Below are 18,557 nucleotides of genomic sequence, written 5' to 3'. Positions count from 1 at the left end.
CATCAAGACCTTGCTTGACCTAACATGTCAAACTGTGGCTGATATGATCAAGGGAAAGACTCCAGAAGAGATCCGCACAACGTTCAACATCAAGAATGACTTCACACCAGAGGAAGAAGAGGAGGTTCGCAGAGAGAATCAATGGGCTTTTGAATGATTCAATCTGATTGTTAACATTTAAGTAGGTTATAATAAAGCTTTATAGAACTCAATAAAGTTTTACAACTAGAGCATGCATGAGAGCATGACTTCATCTTTTGGATCAAAACTTACAGACATTGATCTCCAAGAACGAACGTTAGAAAAGTCATTAAAATACACATTGTAGTTAACACCTACATTGAAAACTTAACGTGTATGATTTGAAGATAGGAACTAGGAAGAGCCCTACTGTCACTTACGATAAATTTGATCTTTCTACCATATAAACGATAAATCGTTTGTTTGTATTCTTCACTTCGACATAAGACACAAAAAAAAATGATGATACAAAACAAAATTTATGTTTTCCTTTAGATCTATTCCATTTCTACTTTCTCATATTTGTCACGTTGACGAAGGAAAAATACGTGGTTGGTACAGGCCCATACTTAATTCTGTTCTTATTGGGCCAAAGGAAACCCTAGTTTTATCTTTGAAGAGTGTAGAGCTTTTAGTTTTGGTTTCTGGGTTACAAATACAATGGATAGAGTACAATCCGATAGTGGTTCTATCGGGAAAACAGCTAAAATCAACCCCAACTATTTGCCAAACGCTTTTTTATACCTAAACTTCAACAACCTGCAAATAACAACCTAAACTGTATTAAAATTCAAATTTGCTACCTAAACTATATAAAATGTGGTCAATTTCAACCTCTGTTCGAACAGTGTTAAATCAGAGTTTAATGATGTTGAGTCAAACGGTCCGTAACATCAACTTAGCATTGGGACTTACCAAACCTATATCGTTTTGGTCATTTTTGGGTATTTTATAGCAAGAAATGATCAAAAATAAAGTTTCACAACACACCCGAAAAATACTCTATTTTTTTTCAAACGCTTTATTTCTTGCTACAACACACTTAAAAATGACCAAAACAACTTAGTTTTGGTCATTCCCACTGTCATGTGGATGTCAAAGATCGTCTGACTCAACATTGTTAAACTCTAATTTAACACTGTTCGAACAGAGGTTGAAATTGACAACATTTTCTATAGTTTAGGTAGAAAATTTAAATTTTAATACAGTTCAGATTGTTATTTGCAGAGTGTTGAAGTTTAGGTATAAAAAAGCGTTTGTCAAATAGTTGAGATTGATTTTGACCATTTTCCCGTGTGTCTATCTTTTGGTTTTAGTTCGGATTATTTTTCTTTTTATATGAAGAAGTTTTGGGAGGTGATGATAATTTCCCCAGATGATCGAAGTTGATTATACTGAGCGAATTATGTTTCTCTCTTTCAGAGAGATTCCAAGCCTATTTTCTGATCCCTTTCACTCGCTTTAAAAAAAAAAAAATCAAAATCAAATCGATTTCATAGTTATTTTTTTCACATGTTTAGATGGAAGTGAGGATTATTTCCCCAGATGATCAAAACTGAACAAACTGAGCGATTGATTTCTCTTTTTAGAGAATATCCAAGCCTTTTTTTCTGATCCATCTCCTTTTTTTTTTTTTCTTGAAAATATTATTATTGTTTTTGGAGATTTTTTAAAGTTGAATGAGTTGACCTCAATGTTAGCCTTTTGATCTATGGCTGCCCATAGCCTATTTTTAAATATTTATACCAACTACCCAATTTAAGAACTTTAAAAATTTCAAGAAAAATTAAGATTGTATAATTCGCATACATTATGTTCTTGTGATATTTATAGAAAATCCTGAGCTTGTATGATTAAGATTAATTAGATACAATGTTATAAGGAATATACTCTCCATAAAGCTTATTGCTCCATGACATAAAGCAAATTTAACACAACTTAAACGTTATTGTATATCGACAAATTCCAAGGTTAGGTGACATTGTAAAACCATTGCAAGGTATGTTACAAAAATCATAAAATCAAAAGTGTCCAGCCACAAACAAGCATTAAACTTACAAAGACAGGCTAGGCTTGGCCGCGAAGCAAGGTGATAGCAAACGAGATTGTGCAAACGGCCAGTCCTAGCATAGCTAAGAAGCCATATTTCCTGCAGAGCAGAGGAAGAGAGAGTTTATCAACATGCCTAACTACTACACTTAGGTTTATTGGAGAATCAAATGCGAATCGTATCAAAACATTCCCCTGTTTAAAATTCTATCTGTAACAATTGAAAAGTAGAGATTCTCTTGTCGGCTAAATAGAAGTTTTTAAGTTATTCCAAAAACTTTATTTAAGTAACCTTTGAGAACTTGGAAGTGTTTCAGATTCAATGTTTGCATGATGTTGATGTATAAAGACATAAAAGAAGTGATCCATCACAGTGAAAAACACCTTCTTCAACAGTAACGAAAATTCCAGTAAAACACCAAGAGCAACCAAGTCAGTGATCATGCTACATCAGGGAGAGATCATAACTGCAACCAAGTCGTTTGTAACACACAAAGATAACATAAACCAAAGAATCTCACATCTACACATACTAGCTTTTGCAGTTTTGTTTCCTTCAGTACTGTTTCTACTCTACTCTACTAGCTTATGTGGGAACCAATCTATTGAGATGATTTAGAACTCGAATGACTTGTTAAAAAACATAAAAGAAAGAAAGATTAAGAACAAACCCGATAGTGAGACGATTCTTAGGATCACCAGTAGAATAGCCTTTGAAGTAAAAGAATCGGCTAACGTTGTAAAGCAAGCCAAGACATGCACAGATACAAGGATGCTTCATCCCACCAATTATCATAAGTAAGAAGTACATTGGCATCATCTCCAATGAGTTCTGATGACCTCTCTGCAACCAAACAAAACAACCCCCAAATTTGGTTTCCAATTAAAGAACTCCTCACATCTAAAAAAAAAATCAAAAGTACTGTAAACAAAAAAAACTCACAAACCTGAACACAATTGAAGAGCTTAGCATCTTTGTTCTCTGATTCTATTGCATATAGTGATGGATAAAACACTTTGTACCTGCGGATTTCAAAAATCTCTTATGATGATTCAACAAAAATCGAATCAATTTTCACAGAAGAAACAAACTCAAATTTTCAGAAACAGAGTTCGATCTAGATCTCAGGAAGGTTATGAAAGAAAAAAGCAAAAAAAAAACCTCTTGCGAGCTCCGCCGACTTGGAAACTCATCCAGAAATTGAGGAAGCAATACAAAACGACGACGATGACGACGTATCCATACTCTTTAGACAAAAAATCTGTGATCGCCATTGATGCGACTTTGCTTTCTTATGAAGAAACTGAGAGATCTCGTTTAAAAGTATCTAAAACGACGACCTCGACTGGAAAGGAAGACGAAAGCACCAGTCTTAATAGTTTGAAACGACGACGTGTTTGAGAAATCACGACAAATAAAATAAAATATCACTTTTTTCGAGTGGAGAAGGCGAAAGAACTGTATGAAACGGCGACGTTTTGTGGAGTCAGCGTTCCTTCTTAAAAATTCAACTGAAGACCAGCCCTCTGGTTTCATGTGTGTTTGTTTTCTTCTCTATTTGCTCTTAATGAAGAAGACGAGAGTGACTTACAGGTTACGACTTGGCTACAGTAACTTTTTTTTTCCCTCGGTATTATCTATAACCCTTATCGTCTCTCACTTGTGTGGAGCATATCTCATTTCGGTCTTTTTAATTTATATATTTTTCTCTCTGCTTTTAGGTAATGGTTGCTTCACAAGGTGAGGAGTTACAATAATTGGGGGTCGTTTTTTCCACCTGCTGGCTGCTTTTACCATACCGTTTTCCAGGTTTTGGTTTTGAATAATTTCATAGTTGAAGAAAAATTATAGAGCTTTTTTAATTATTATTATGTGTCGTTTCATGTTCTTGTGGTGGTCTTTCTCAGATCGAGAGTTTATGGCGGTGACAGAGAACAATAATAATAGACAGTTACCAATTAGGTTATTTACTCAAGGGACAGAGCCGATGCCTAGGAAGATTTTGAATTGCCAATCTCAGAAAGAAAAGATGCCTAAGGTTTCCACAAAACTAGGAGCTGATGCGTTGGTCAACTTGAGGAATTCGTGTCTAGGAGTATTTGTGGAGTTTTACGAAGCTGACTTTGTCTTTGCTGGGAGGATTGTGCAGCACTTGCTTATCCGTCAACTTGTCGTCCAGGAACCGTACGAAATATGGTGTTTGTTGGGAGACCATCCAGTTAGGTTTTCGCTCAATGAATTCAGACATCTCACTGGACTAAACTGCGAGGAACTCCCACTGGATGATGATGATGATGACGATGATGGCGTAATAAACCACCAAACTGAGTTCTGGACGATGCTCAAGTTACCGCCTAACAAAGGTCCAAGTTGGGAAAACTTGGCTAGGTCGTTGGATGAGTGCAGTGTTTGGTCTGTTGAGGACAGGACTAAGCTTGGATTGTTGTGTTTTTGTCTACGTGTGTTTTTGCAAAGGACCGGGGAGGTCGGATTCCAGTTTCAATTGCTAAGAAGGTGCTAAGCAGAGATACATTTGACATGTATCCTTGGGGGAGACTGGCGTTTTTGCATCTGATTCGCGCTATCAAATCAGCGGATTTAGACAAATACAGCCTTGTTATGGATGGATTCGTCCAGGTTTTGCAAGTGTGGGGATACTGGGCGTTCCACCGTTTAGAAGAGACATTTGGAAATAAAAGAGAGTGCGAGGGCGTGGAACTAACAAGATGGAAAGGTGGAAGGCCTGATAGTAAGAAGACATTTGACTTGGACCAGTTACTATTGGAAGATATGAGAGAATATGGGAAGGTATTAAATTTGTTATTATGTTTATGTTATGTTTAGAGAGTCCAATGCTTACATCATATCTATTTATTTGTTAGGTTCGCGTAACGCACATGCATTATCAACGTGGAGATTTGATTATTCCTAAATGGGGAAACGAAGCTCATGATCCTTCGGTTCATTGCATGATTAAAACTGTTCTGAGTCTTGGCGACCGCTTCAAGCCGACAGATTGGTCTACCGAGGGAATGAAAGTTGGAAATCCTCAGCCGAAGAGAAAGGCTTCCGTCAGTCAAAGGTTATGCGACTCTTCTGGAGTTCATGAGGCATGCGGTTCTCAAACTTCGACCAAGACCAGAAGGAAACGAGGCAATAATGTTAAACGCAGAAATGTTGCTGGCAACGCGAGTTTGGTAGCAACACAATCTGAGGAATCAAATGACTTGTGGAATTTGTCTCTCAGTTCGTATCGAGCCAAGATAAGAACTGAAGACAGTGGCATGTCGGTGTGCCATGTTTGTAAGTGCAAGGTTAAATTCTGAACGCCCTGTCTTCTAGAAAAACCAGCTTTGAGCTTTATGTTTTGGAGATCAGAATATATAATCTCTTATCTCACCTTTCTGTTTAAGATATTTGTAGACCTCTGAACGTAACCTTAAAATTAGATATGTTTAATTGGATTCTCCGTGGAATTAAGCATACAGCTTGTTGTTGTGAGGTGTTAAGGCATCACGTAATCTGCGTAGCTACCCCACTATTTGTTTGGTTTTGTGCTTAGCTTGTTATGCGTTTTATTCCCTTTTTGCTGTAGTATATATATGAAATGCAATATGTCCATTCCTCATGTGTGTTTTGTGCGTTAATGAGTTTTTACATCTTTTCTCTTATCCGTTGTAGATTACTAACCTGAGTTGTTACATATAAAAATGGATTCAAGCGCAGCATCTTGAACATGTAAAGATGTTTTGCTTCATCAGTTTGCTGTTTAGTGCAGTTGAATCTTGTGAGTTGTGACCAAGTAATTAGGTATATATTCATGCTGGTAACTAGCTACTGTTGTGATTTATAAAGACGTAAGGTTTCATTTTAATATGATTTAATGGATACAAAAGTTCCATTTAGTAGGACCTAAAGGTTTCATTTTTCTTCTCAAAAGCTGAAAATACATTTTTAAGTGAATTGTAATCTTGAAAAAATATTAAGAATTTAAAAAATACAACTTGTATGATACCACTTTCAAAATCATCATTATCTTTTGTCCATTTCAAAAATACTAAAAAAGGATAATTCTTTTTATGAAATCCTGTCATTAACTAACATTTATAAAGTTGTGTAACGTACTATATAACGCATGTGATAAAGTATACTGTATATAAGATTTATAAGGTTCTAAAATACAGATTATAAAGTGGTATTTTTCAAAAAAATTCAAAAAAAAATCAAAATTGTTATACCCATTATGATATTTTTATATATGATATAAACATATAATATTTAATATAATTTCTTTTAACATGATTTATGAAAGAGTTATAAGAAATTAAATAATATATGGAAAAATTCAAGTCTACAAAAACAGTGGAACATTTTTAAAGATGCTCTTACTAAAATTAACAGTATCATACCATCATTTATGCAAAACAAAATCTACTACTCTGAAGGATTATTATTGATTTTGGCGGCATGGGCTTTGGACTTCCTGACGCGGGTCTTGTATAGTAATCTCATCGACGACATAAATCACTATCTCAGGTTTCAAAGTTAATGCATATCAATACAATAAAACTTCTTTATTTTTCACCAGCTGCTGACACCTCAGCTTTTGTATTGAAGTAGAAGCTCAGCTTTTGTATTGAAGTAGAAGCTGACACATCAGTGAAAATAGCTAACCAATCAAATTATAATGATTAATACAGATCATCTATAATTTTACTTACTTGTCAAATAGCATTCTAATAATTTGAAATTTATGGAAAAGGTCCCCAAAATGTCAACAAACCGGAATCTAATTTCTCAATTCTCGCTTCACCGTGTCTTAAGAACCCGCCACCATTCTGGAGCCTTTATCGCCCAGAATATGAAGAAACGGAAACAGAGAATGGTGTAGATTTAGGGTACTACACCGTAGGGAACTCTGGTAAGTGGTGGACCTGTTCTTTTAAATGTCTCTACAGGACCTCCTTCTAGTGACCCTAATTGCAATGGCTACTTTTTCAATGCATTATCATCTGAATCATCTGACTTTGAGCAGCAGAAGAAGAATCAGAGACAATGACAAAGGATTGCGCTCTAGAAACTTCCTCAGGTTAGGCTCAAAAAGGTCGGGAAAGCTGGTCCAGCCTTTGGACTCGATTTGGTTGAAGGACTCGGTTTCGGTGCTGGTCTTATCGAAGGTAAAATTTTGAATTTTGATCGCATATAGCTACGAATTCGGACCAGGGGTTCCTAGGTTACAATTTGGTTTAGAATTTTGAGCTGGTTGTTGAATTGGTGTAGGTTTTGACTATGGTGTTGGAAGAGGAGCTGCTTATGATTAGTCTCGTTCTTATTATAACGTTGGGAAGCCATCTTTGTGAGTTAAAACAAATTATATCTTTTCTATTCTTTTTGGTTTGAGTTTTAGTGATTTAAGACTTCAGATTATGATTTTGGAACATTCTCTTGTTGACAGGAATGAAGTTGATTCTCTTATTGATGAACTTGTTGTTAGTACCAAGAAGCTTGTGAAATCCACTACGAAAGAAATCGACAAGTGGATAAAATGATGAACATTAGGAAAATTATAGCTTGTTGCATTGCAGCTGTCAAGTAAATGTTAGTATTTTTTTCTATGTTCTTTAGATCAAGAATGTAGGGGGCTAGGTATAACGTTCATATCTGAAACCTCTCAAGAATCTGTGCCATAGTAGGTTCTACTTTCTCAAGATTGTGATGCTCGGTAGCTTGTAGCCTTTGTCTAGGTCGTAGATAACTTGGATTTAGTTTTACGATGCTTTTCATTTCCAGATTCGTACATTATATGGTGAAAATAAACATATTCACCTTCTTGGATACATTAGGTGTTAAGAAACACGCAGTTTGCTTTATTGTCCACTTTTTCTGCTCATATGTTTATGTCTATTACACAGACTAATTAAGTCTATATGTCTGGAGGCATTTCTAAATTAATTTTTGAATAATCATCTCTTTATTTGTGCTGTTTTAGATCGGTTGATGTATGGAGAATATATGCGCTGGCTTTGTTACTAAATTTTCCGTTGATTTGAACGAACACGTCATCATTGTGTGGGTTTAAGAGATAGATTTGGTTACTGGCCAGAACATTTTCTTGTTAGATACACATGGTACACTTTTAAAACTTACCTCTTTCAGCTTTTTTTCTCTCCTGTGCTAATAGCTTTGTGCATACGGTCGACTGGTTGAGTCACAAAGCTTAAGGAACATCATGTTACTGATATGTGGCTGAGATGCTTTATTGTGATGCAGGAAATATATTCACCTGATTGAAATAGCTGATGTGTTATGCTTATGAGATCAAAATGTTTGGATCGGTTGGTATGTCGTCGTCTCTATATTTATTTTATCTTAGTTAGACGAGAACTTGCAGCAGATTCAACCAAGTACTATGCTATGAATGTCATATGAGTGTTTTTTCTTTCATAGATTTCTGCTAAGTCTATATGCATTAGTTTTGGTATATTCTTAGATTTTTTAAGGGTGGGCGACTGATAAATATTGTTTGACAGAAATATGGGTTCTTATGGTATGAGTAAGAGAGATAGCCATGGAAGGCAGAAGAATCGGAGAAACAAATCCGATTATAGGCCAGAGTCTGAGTTTACCCTTCTGACTCATATGGTTCTGATGATTGGTTGCTTCCCATGAGTCCCTGGAGGTGGAAAGGCACAGAAGGATCCGATGCCATACCTCGAGTAATGATTCACTTATTGTGATGGTGGACAGAATGGAAGAGTAAAAAGAGATCTTCATCTAAAGGATTTTTCCAAGTATGTATTTTTTTCCTGATTACTTTGTTTGTGTCTTGTTTTTTTTAACGTATGTATTGAAGCTAACTCTATGCTACTTTTGAAATTCGTTGTAGGCAAATAAACTGCATTAGCAGTCTCAGTTAGTATATGGGGGTAAGTGAATCACTATTAAGAATGTGGTAGATGGTTATTGTTTTCGACTTTTTATTGTTATAATTTTTATAATAGGATGTAAGAGTATCATGGAGTAGGAATATTTGACTTTACTGGAAAAAATTTTAATAGATTTTTGAATTGAACTTTTGACTCCGGCTATTGTTTTAGGCAAAACTATTAATGTTCATTGGAATAATTGTAGATGACGATATAAAACTTTCGCAGCAAAAGTCACAAAACAAGTTATATTTTAACCAATATCTATGAACTATTTCAGGCTTTTCAGCATATTTAATTGAATAAATAATTTTTTTTTTTTTTAAAAAGCTCATTGTATGGACGAATGTAAAAAGTCCATCTATTTCGATTTCTATACTTCCATTTAAGTTTCTTGTGTTCAATTAACTTTATCCAAGAATTTTTATCAAAACCATATCTTCTCAGATGATTGCAACTCAAATAAAAGTTGAAAATATAAATGTTTTGTATCTACATAATGTGTGTCTAAAAGCATATATTCTATGAAATGAAAAAAAAAACTTGTAGTTGAAACAACCATTACAAACGTCATCAAAATTCCCAACGGTACATCATTCACCACCTTCGATTTGAGTTAGAAGCATATTATGATCTCGATATTGCATTACACTCAACTTTAGAACGAGATAATGACAATTTAGTTAGCAACAAATAAAATAATTATACTAAATTTTACTAGATAAATAAATAAAACAATAATAATTCAAGAAGTAAAAATTATAAGTAAATGTAACTCATCAAATTCTAAAAAAAATATATATATGTTTTACAAATGATATTTATACTAAAAACTATTCAAAATAATATCCTGTTGTTAGTCATATGTTACACGTAACAATGTGTAAATTTGATTTATTTTTTTATTTTTTCTTTAAGATGTTGCTAGATTAACATATATAGCTTGAAGAACTTAATCATAAGCTTGTCAAGTGACTGATAAGCTTCCAACTTGATCCTAAGCTTTTCAAGTGATTAAATGGGTTTGTTTAGTTTAGGTGTTAGGTTAAGATAAGAACAAATATAAATATGTTGTAATCTTGTAAGAGATAAATTATGTGAGATTTAGGAGACAAAGGTTGTAATCCCTAAACTTATTTGGTAATGAATTTAAAATATATTCAAAAACTAAATTTATAAAATAAAAATCTCAAGTATCATTTAATGATGTAAATAAGAATAACAAAAAAAATACTATTGAAATTATCAAAAACTTATGAATTGATTCCAAATAACATATTAAATTATGAAATCAATATATATATATATATATAACAAAATAAAACAAAAAAACCTATTCTGCAGCGTAGCGCGGATACCAACCTAGTTCTTTTAAATTAATTTAATTTGACAATGTACTGATCGGTGAACCATACAAGAGCCTTTGCTTGGGTAGACTGTACAAAGTAAAAACGTATACTTTGTATTCATAAGCCTATATGATCAGAAAAAAAAAAAAAAAAAAAAAAAAAAGAATTGCTGATGAAATAATTACTTTTATTTGTTTTCATATAGAAAGGAAAACCATAAATAAATACCATAAAAGATCATATATATATCCCATGCGAAGTTTTCATAGGAAAAACAAAAACATAAAAAAGACAAATAAAAATCTACCAACCATCTCTTCTCCCATAGCCATTCCTAATAGAAAAAGATCGAAAACTCGAAGACACGTCATCAAGCAAAGCATCACTCATGGCATCACTTAGATTCTTATCATCAGCAGCATTGAAGAAGCATCCACGTGTTCTCGACTCACTTATCAGTTTTGTCCAAATCGAACCACTCAGAGCCAAAGTCATCTCGTTACCAATCACCCATAAACAATGTCTCGCTCGAGTAAGTGCCACATTGGCTCTTTGACGATTATTGAGAAATCCCACGTTCCCTTTAACGTTACTTCTAACAGTAGAGATGATGATGACATCTTCTTCTTCTTGAAACCCATCTACCGACTGAACATTCAAAGTGAAAAGCTGATCTGTTAAGGAACCATACTTATCACCAATTCTATCTTGGATTGCTGTCACTTGTCCCTTGTAAGGTGAAATAACACCAACACTCATCTTCTGCCTTCTTTGACTTGAAACTGTTTCAAGATTTAAGCAAATTAACCAAAAAAGAATAATGAAAAACAAATTACAGAATCAACAAAAGATGGTGTACGTCTATATACCTTTGAAAAGATTTGATATGATTTCGGAAATGACAGCAACTTCAACCATGTTCTTGGGACTATGTCCATCACCAAACTCTTCTTTTCCACGTCCAACATTTATAAAAGAGAAAGAACCAAACATGTTTCCTTGAAGAAACCGCTCTTCGTAAATTCTTTCTTGAACACTCGCTGCATCTGTGATTCTCCCATCGTAAAACTCCTTATTAGGGAAACGACTAATCGAAGGATGCATTAGATATTGAACGTTAAGCAAATGTTTGTTATGACCAATCAGAACCAGTCTCTCAAACAAGCTTCTTCCAAATTTCGCCTTCTCGCATTCATCGTTATGAACCATTGCAGGTAACTGATACTCATCTCCTATTAGGAGCGCATGTCGAAGACCAGGAAGCTGCAATGCAGCAACTGATTCACATTCTTTAAGCTGAGATGCCTCATCGATTACAAGAAGGTCGACAGGGCCTATCCTCGCCGGATTCATATTGGCAGCACCTGAGGCTGTACAGAAGATTATGTCTGCAGTTTGTAGACAAAATCTTCTAATATCGTCAAAATTTTCTAGGCTAGGAATCCCAAAACAATTTGGAAGTAGACATAGAAACCCAAGAGCATCAACACTGATGAGTCTGTTGAAGCAATTGTATCTGAAACCACCTTTCTTGAAATCATCTCTAGAAGAATTCTCTTGCAAGAAATATCTAACACGGTGAAGAGCTTGGCGGGCTGCTATCATGTTCTTCACATCTCTAGATGAAATGAAAGACTTAGGCAGATGAGTGCACAAGTTAACCATATCAAACTCTAATTCCTCTCTTAAGCCATTAAAGTTCTTCACAAACTCTCCAAATGTAGGAATGTTTACAACTTCTTGCATCCTCATCTCTTCAACTTCTTCCGTCACACTCTCATCATCTTCCTTCTTCTTTTCAGATCTTTCTTTCTTCCTTTCATCAGCTTCTTTCTTCTTCTTCTTCTTTTCCTCTTCTATCATCTTTGCAAGTTCTACTAATTCATGCACATGTTGCTCGTACTTAGCCTCTGTGTTCTCAAGAAAATCAATGATATACTCCAACCTCTTCTTCCATCCACAAGATGATGAAAACAATTTACCAAGTTTACTGACGCGATCTTTAAAAAACACATTGAGAAGGGAAACAAATGTTTCTCATTCTTAGATATAGATCTAGAGAAGTGAACAGAGAATTTAAAATCACCATACACAGAGAATACGTAGCCTAGAAGTAAAGGGTTCAAGTCATCAATTCTTGGCCTTTCTTCTGTCAGACTCAGAGCAATAATATCTCCACACTTTGGCTCATACTTTTCACTTTTGTCGACTGCATTATAATCCGTCAATGTTATGTCATGAAACAACTTGAATGATGACCTTCCACTAAATTCGTTCGTCCTTGTCTCCAAAGAAAGTATTTGAAAGACAGGAGATTTCGATAGAGATTTGAAGCTAGAGAACAACTCGGTTCGTGTTTCCTCGTAAGTGAGGAACAAAACACTGAAAGTATTCATCAACGGAACTAAATCTGTCTGGTATTGTCTTTATCTGTTACAAAAAAAAGACATCATCAAGTAACAATAAGTACAAAACATAAAAGCTTATGAAGAAAAGGTTAAACAAAAAGATATAAAAAGACCTTTTCCTTGTAGAGATCTTCGTTGAGTATATCTTTGATAGACCAAGAACATACTCTAGCGAACAGACTTGTTTGCACTTCTTTTCCCAAGATCCTTCTTATTTCTTTATTATCCATCAAATCAACAGCGATAACCAACCTGAGATAGGTTTAGAAATTACCAAAAGGGAAGACAAGCAAATTTTTTTAGAGGATTTGAGCAGACGAAGACAGATCTCAAATTCGTGAAGAAGACTATCAGTTTTGTCTACTCATAAGGAAGAAGAAGGCGGAAAGTCCAAACAGACTTTGGAAATGAACTCAGATGTAAACATGTTTCCAAGAAATTATTTACTAATGCATGCACAGTTCGATTTTCTTTTTAATGATGCATATGACACTTCGCATTCGTAGAGTGTAAAACAGTTCATTTATTAAACTTTACTTCTTTTTCCTTTTCGAGAGAGATTAGTTCAATTGTGATGTTGATTTTCCAAATCGCATGGAGAAGAAGAATGGTCGAGATTTTAAGAACATAATTAACTTTCATGGTTATACTTAAGGAAACTTGATATATCGTCAGAAGAGTTGTAGAAAAGACCTAACTCGAGAAAGTCTGAGATAGAAACAGTCCTCAATCGACCTGTTTTTATCAATGTTAAAATGCCAGGATTGGTAGGGTTCAACTAAGAGAGTGTTATAATGTGGCTTGATAAAAGCTTATCAGAAAAAAGCTAGGTTGTCTTTTGTAGATCAAGCTAATCTTTTATTAACCAGATGTTTCTATTTCCTATACACTAAAAGAAAATAATTTTATTGAGACATTTTAAATACGATATTATGACTAAATTTATATGTCACAAATTCATAGTATTTTTGTCACTATATTATGACAAAAAAAATCATAACAAAAGTCTATCACAATTAGTGACGAATATAATATGATAATATTAATCGTCACTTTTATGACTACATTGTGACCACTATGTTGTTGCAAATTAGTTATGAACTTATAATAGATATGCAAGTCACAGTTTGTGACATTAAAATGAGTTAACACAATCTATATTTTAAGAAGATAGAGCTGATAAAATCGAGTTAATTCATCAGTATTATTTCCATTTGCTAACAGCTTAAAAAATTTGGGATGGCCACAAATCATGTGTATACTAGTTTGTATCTGGAATCTGATATTTTCTGTTTAAATGACCTTTGATGAGGGAAGAATAACAAGTCCAAATGATTTAAAACGCCTCATTTTTAAACAATAAAAGAAGAACAAGTCGAGTTTAATATGTGGTGAATTGAAAACCATAAACACCAAAGAACATAAATCCGATGCAAAGTCTTAATAGGAAAAAACAAAACATAGAAAAACATCTACCAAGCATTTCTTCTCCCAAGACCATTCCTGATGGAAAGAGATCCAAAACTCGAAGACACATCCTCAAGCAAAGCATCATTCATGGCATCGCTTAGGCTCTTCTCATCAGCAGCATCGAACAAGCAGCCACGTGTTCTCGACTCACTTATCAGTTTAGCCCAAATAGAACCACTTAGAGACAAAGTTGTCTCGTTACCAACCACCCACAGACAGTGCCTTGCACGAGTTAGTGCCACGTTAGCTCTTTGACGGTTGTTGAGAAATCCCACTTTTCCGTTACCGTTACTTCGGACGGTAGAGATGATGATAACATCTTCTTCACCACCTTGAAACCCATCGACGGACCAAACATTCAAACTGAAAAGCTGACCTGAGAAGGAAGTGTATTTATTATTGGTTCTGTCTTGGATTGCTCTGACTTGTCCTTTGTAAGGTGAAACCACTCCAACACTCATCTTCATTCTCCTTTCACTTGAAACTATGTTTCGAAAATTAAGCACATTAGTAAAATTCAGTAGAAAAATAATGAAAAACATAATAATAGTCGATAAAAAAAAAGTTATACCTTTGTAAAGGTTAGATATGATTTCAGAAATCACAGCAACTTCAACCATGTTTTTAGGACTATGCCCATCACCAAACTCTTCTTTTCCACGTCCAACATTAATAAAAGAGAATGAACCAAACATGTTTCCTCCAAGGAACCTCTTTTGATAAATACTTTCTTGAACATTCGCAGCATCTTTGATTCTCCCACCATAGAAACTCCTTATTGGGGAAACGACTAATCGAGGGATGCATCCGGTACTGAACATTGAGCAAATGCTTGTTATGACCAAGCAGAACCAACCTCTCAAACAAGCTTCTTCCGAATTTAGCGTTTTCACATATCTGCCATATTATGTTGATATCACAATACTATAAGTTGAAAAAAGAAAAGACAGTTTATGAAAGAAAAGAGTATACCTCGTTCTGAACCATTGCAGGCAATTGAAGCTCATCTCCTATTAGAACAGCATGACGAAGTCCAGGAAGTTGCAATGCTGCAACTGATTTGCATTCTTTAAGCTGAGCTGCCTCATCTACCACGAGAAGTTCTATAGTTCCAGTTGCTTTCATTTCTGCAGCAGCTGATGCCGTGCAGAAGATTATATGCGCGTTTTGGATACAAAATTTCCTAATATCTTCCCTTTCAACCAACTCTGGAATCTCCAAAAATTTAGGAAGCACACTTAGAGCCTGAAGGCAATCGTCGCGGATCATTCTTTCAAAACAATCAAATTTGAAACTCCCGGTCTTGAACTCTACTCTATAAGCATTCTCCTCCAAGAAATATCTAACGCGTTGGAAAGATTTACGAACAGCCATCATTTTCTTCACGTCTTCATATGAAATGAAACAGTTAGGGAGATGTGTGTACAAATCAACCATATATATCTCCAGCTCTTCACTGAAGCCATTAAAAACCTGCCTAACAAACTCTCCAAATGAAACAATGTCCTCCTGCTCCTCCTCCTCACATTTGTCTACATAGTCATTGTAAGCAGACTCTGTGTCCTCGAGAAAACGTGTCAGTAACTCCAACTTCTGTTTCCATCCAGAAGATGGCAAAAACAGGTTACCAAGTTTGTCAATGCGCTCATCAAGAAACACATCAAGAAGAACATCATTCTTGTCTATCCCCATTCTGTCTCGGTTTCCAGATAATATAATATTCCCCAGCCCGTAAGTAGCGTGTTCTGATGAGGAAGTTTCCTTAAATAAGGCCAATAGCCTCGATGCTACTTCCACAACAGCAGTGTTTGTAGGAGCGCACACAACAGTTTTGCACTTTAGATTGAGAAGGGCAAAAAGAGTGGCGACCGTCTTTGTTTTACCAGTTCCAGGAGGTCCCCATATTAGTTTCACACTGTTCTTGTGACTACAATTCTTCGTCTCCAAGCAACCCAAAATTGCAGCTTCTTGGGAAGAATTCAATTTGTTGGAACGGATTATATCCAATACACGGTCAGAACCCTCAAAATCATTTACAAAACAAAAACATTGTTCTGTTGCCTGCAACATAAGCAAAAACAATAATCACTCCGTTGATGTATGAAATAGACATCTACTTTTTCATTCTTATGCTAAACTGAGAGATTTGTTCGAAAAAATAAAAAATAAGTGCTAAACGAGTACAACAAGGTGAACTCAAAAACAACGCAGTAAAGTTAAAAGCTAGGAAGATGATTTCTTAACACTTACATGAGTATTTCCCTGAAGCACACTCTGGATTAGAGTCGACTTAGCATCTTCGTTGTGCAAAGCGTTCCAAATTCGGGTGTTTGTGGTTAAAGTCATGAGGAAAACACCAAAACTTAATGGATACTCCGAAAGATAAGGTATCGGTCTAGACGAATGAACAGAGATCTTAAGCTCACCGTCTACCTTGAATACGGAGGCGAGAAGTAAAGGATTTAAGTCGTCGATTCGACTTGGCCTTACCTTTGTGAGAGCAATAAGATCTCCACACTTTGGCTGGTACTTGGCAGTATTGTCGACAGCCATTAGGGTTATATCGTGGAGCAAACTAGCTGATGAGCTTCCACTTGATTCCTTTGCTCTTTTCTCTATCGAACGTATTTTAAAAACTGAAGATCTAGACAAAGACTTGAAGCTAGAGAACAACTCGGTTCGCGTTTCCTCGAGTAGATGAGGAACAAAACACTGAACATATTCATCAACAGATCTAAACTTTTCTGGTATTGTCTTTATCTGTTACAAAAATAGCACACGACACTGGTGAGGAATATGATGTATAAATTAATACTAAAGATATTGAAGAAAGGGTTATAAGATATGAAAACCTTTTGCTTGTAGAGATCTCTGTTGAGAATATCTTTGATAGACCAAGAAAATACACTATTAAACAGAGTTGTTTTCTCATTCTTTGCCATGACTCTTCGTCTTTCTGAAAGATTGTTCATAGCAACAGCGAGAACTAAACTTGAGATTCGTTGGAAAACCTAAATACGTAACTTGGATTACAAGGCAAGAAAATAAAAGGACAATTAGAATGCAACTCTTTTTAGGCAAAAGAATCAACAAAAACGAAGAAGACAGATCTAGAGTATACACTCACTATCAGTTTGGTCTACTTTAAAGGGAAGGCGAAGGCGAAAGGGTTCTCTACATACTTCCGAAACTATCTTAAATTTTAACATTTTCCAAGAATCTCTTTTAAATGGTTGATTTTTTTTTTTTTAAATGATTGAATTATACTAGTAGTTTCTATTACTATAATTTAATTTATTGAAATTTAAACATGTAGTGATCAATGGAACTGAAGATGATACTTTCCACCGCTCCACGCGTAAGTCCACATACAAAGTTCTTATACTTATAGAGTTATACTGTTATAGACATTATTAAATCATTATAATTATTATTTTTTTTTTTTTTTACGAGAGTCGAGAGGTTAGTTCAATTGTAATGTTGATTTTCCAAATGGCACGGGGAAGAAGAAAGGTCGGGGATTTTAAGAGCACATCATTCATGGATACAAGTTGTTGCTTTAATTAAACTAAAAGCTAAAAGCCAAAAACTAAAAATTAAAAACTAAAAACCATTTAAAAACTACAAAACATTCAGGGTCTTTATGTCACATTTGAAAAAGCTTTAAAAGCACAAATTCTCAAATCAATCTTCCATTAATCATTAATACCAAATATAATCCAACTAAACATCTCATAAACACAATGTTTTATCATGATCACTATTTGTTATGGGAAATTTCCTAGTGCATATAAAAAAAATTATTACTTATTTTTGTACTAAGTTCTAAGCATCATTAGTTTTTTTTTTTTTTTTTTTTTTTTTTTTTTTTTTTTTTTTTTAAATACCTTTCATTTAAAATCCATCGAAATGGCCAGTTACATACAATGCCTCCAATAAAGAGTAACACCTACAAAAATGAAGAGGTACACATCATCAAACTTAATGAAACACGTTGAACCAAGTGATCAAAAGTGTTGGAGCCGGTGGGACAATCCTCTATTTTAACGTCAAAGGACCCAAATGGAGTCTTATAGTTGTCTTGATCTCCTGAAGCACAACTGAGGCTGGTCTAGAGGTATCGGAGTGGAGCCTGGAGTTGCGTTCTCTCCAAATAGCATACATGCAGGCTTGGTACGCCAATCGGATAATGAAAGCCACATTTTTGTCCCTAGAGGGATTTCTCAACCATGTAGTTCTCATGTCGAAGTTTGTAGGAGAAGATACATGAGCTTTAAGAGTGAAATGCCTCCAAATCTCTTCTGCATAAGAGCAATAAAAAAAGAGATGTTGG

General features: G+C 34.9%; 3 protein-coding genes, 1 long non-coding RNA gene, 3 other non-coding genes and 1 pseudogene across 10 annotated transcripts; 4 read left to right on the top strand and 4 right to left on the bottom strand.

Moving 5' to 3' along the window:
* Nucleotides 1–1,371: 1,371 nt before the first annotated feature.
* On the top strand, nucleotides 1,372–1,472 carry LOC147934379 (small nucleolar RNA Z103). The gene has a single exon (XR_015573258.1). It is a non-coding gene; the product is annotated as a small nucleolar RNA Z103 (small nucleolar RNA).
* Nucleotides 1,473–1,541: 69 nt separating this feature from the next.
* Nucleotides 1,542–1,640, top strand: LOC147934378 (small nucleolar RNA Z103). The gene has a single exon (XR_015573259.1). It is a non-coding gene; the product is annotated as a small nucleolar RNA Z103 (small nucleolar RNA).
* A 308-nt stretch (nucleotides 1,641–1,948) lies between these two features.
* Nucleotides 1,949–3,683, bottom strand: LOC104724079 (uncharacterized). Of its 2 annotated transcripts, none has more exons than XM_010442525.3 (4): nucleotides 3,233–3,683; nucleotides 3,018–3,093; nucleotides 2,742–2,914; nucleotides 1,949–2,170 (listed from the first exon to the last, which is right to left on the bottom strand). In XM_010442525.3, the coding sequence occupies exons 1-4, from the start codon at nucleotides 3,343–3,345 to the stop codon at nucleotides 2,089–2,091; spliced, it is 444 nt and encodes a 147-aa protein (XP_010440827.1). In that variant the 5' UTR covers nucleotides 3,346–3,683; the 3' UTR covers nucleotides 1,949–2,088. The 2 variants fall into 2 exon arrangements, with proteins under 2 accessions (XP_010440827.1, XP_087332204.1); XM_087476078.1 differs by lacking the exon at nucleotides 1,949–2,170 and adding an exon at nucleotides 2,328–2,537 and having other exon boundaries at nucleotides 3,233–3,616.
* LOC104724078 (uncharacterized) lies at nucleotides 3,598–5,556 on the top strand. The gene is made up of 4 exons (XR_015572934.1): nucleotides 3,598–3,701; nucleotides 3,793–3,880; nucleotides 3,979–4,879; nucleotides 4,954–5,556. It is a non-coding gene; the product is annotated as an uncharacterized LOC104724078 (transcript).
* Nucleotides 5,557–6,812: 1,256 nt separating this feature from the next.
* Nucleotides 6,813–9,147, top strand: LOC104724077 (uncharacterized). Of its 3 annotated transcripts, none has more exons than XR_757512.3 (8): nucleotides 6,813–6,992; nucleotides 7,107–7,248; nucleotides 7,352–7,427; nucleotides 7,527–7,669; nucleotides 8,061–8,199; nucleotides 8,342–8,410; nucleotides 8,602–8,862; nucleotides 8,958–9,147. It is a non-coding gene; the product is annotated as an uncharacterized LOC104724077 (long non-coding RNA). The 3 variants fall into 3 exon arrangements; XR_015571123.1 differs by having other exon boundaries at nucleotides 6,854–6,992; nucleotides 7,110–7,248; XR_015571122.1 differs by lacking the exon at nucleotides 8,061–8,199.
* A 1,502-nt stretch (nucleotides 9,148–10,649) lies between these two features.
* Nucleotides 10,650–12,026, bottom strand: LOC147934377 (putative helicase MAGATAMA 3). Its single transcript, XM_087476076.1, has 2 exons — nucleotides 11,216–12,026; nucleotides 10,650–11,128 (listed from the first exon to the last, which is right to left on the bottom strand). Exons 1-2 carry the CDS (start codon nucleotides 12,009–12,011, stop codon nucleotides 10,650–10,652), a joined length of 1,275 nt encoding a protein of 424 aa, XP_087332202.1. The 5' UTR covers nucleotides 12,012–12,026.
* A 197-nt stretch (nucleotides 12,027–12,223) lies between these two features.
* On the bottom strand, nucleotides 12,224–12,984 carry LOC104728233 (uncharacterized; annotated as a pseudogene).
* Nucleotides 12,985–14,226: 1,242 nt separating this feature from the next.
* Nucleotides 14,227–17,169, bottom strand: LOC104728232 (putative helicase MAGATAMA 3). The gene is given in 6 exon segments (XM_019232558.2): nucleotides 14,227–14,708; nucleotides 14,796–14,994; nucleotides 14,996–15,121; nucleotides 15,197–16,285; nucleotides 16,475–16,984; nucleotides 17,077–17,169. Coding segments are annotated over 6 exon segments (2,496 nt in total). The 5' UTR covers nucleotides 17,167–17,169.
* Nucleotides 17,170–18,557: the final 1,388 nt, after the last annotated feature.

Source organism: Camelina sativa, chromosome 11, assembly GCF_030686135.1.
Source record: "Camelina sativa cultivar CO46 ecotype springtype chromosome 11, ASM3068613v1".
Taxonomy (NCBI): domain Eukaryota; kingdom Viridiplantae; phylum Streptophyta; class Magnoliopsida; order Brassicales; family Brassicaceae; genus Camelina; species Camelina sativa.
Note: the sequence above shows the minus strand (reverse complement) of the source record. Positions and strands in the feature narration are given on the sequence as shown.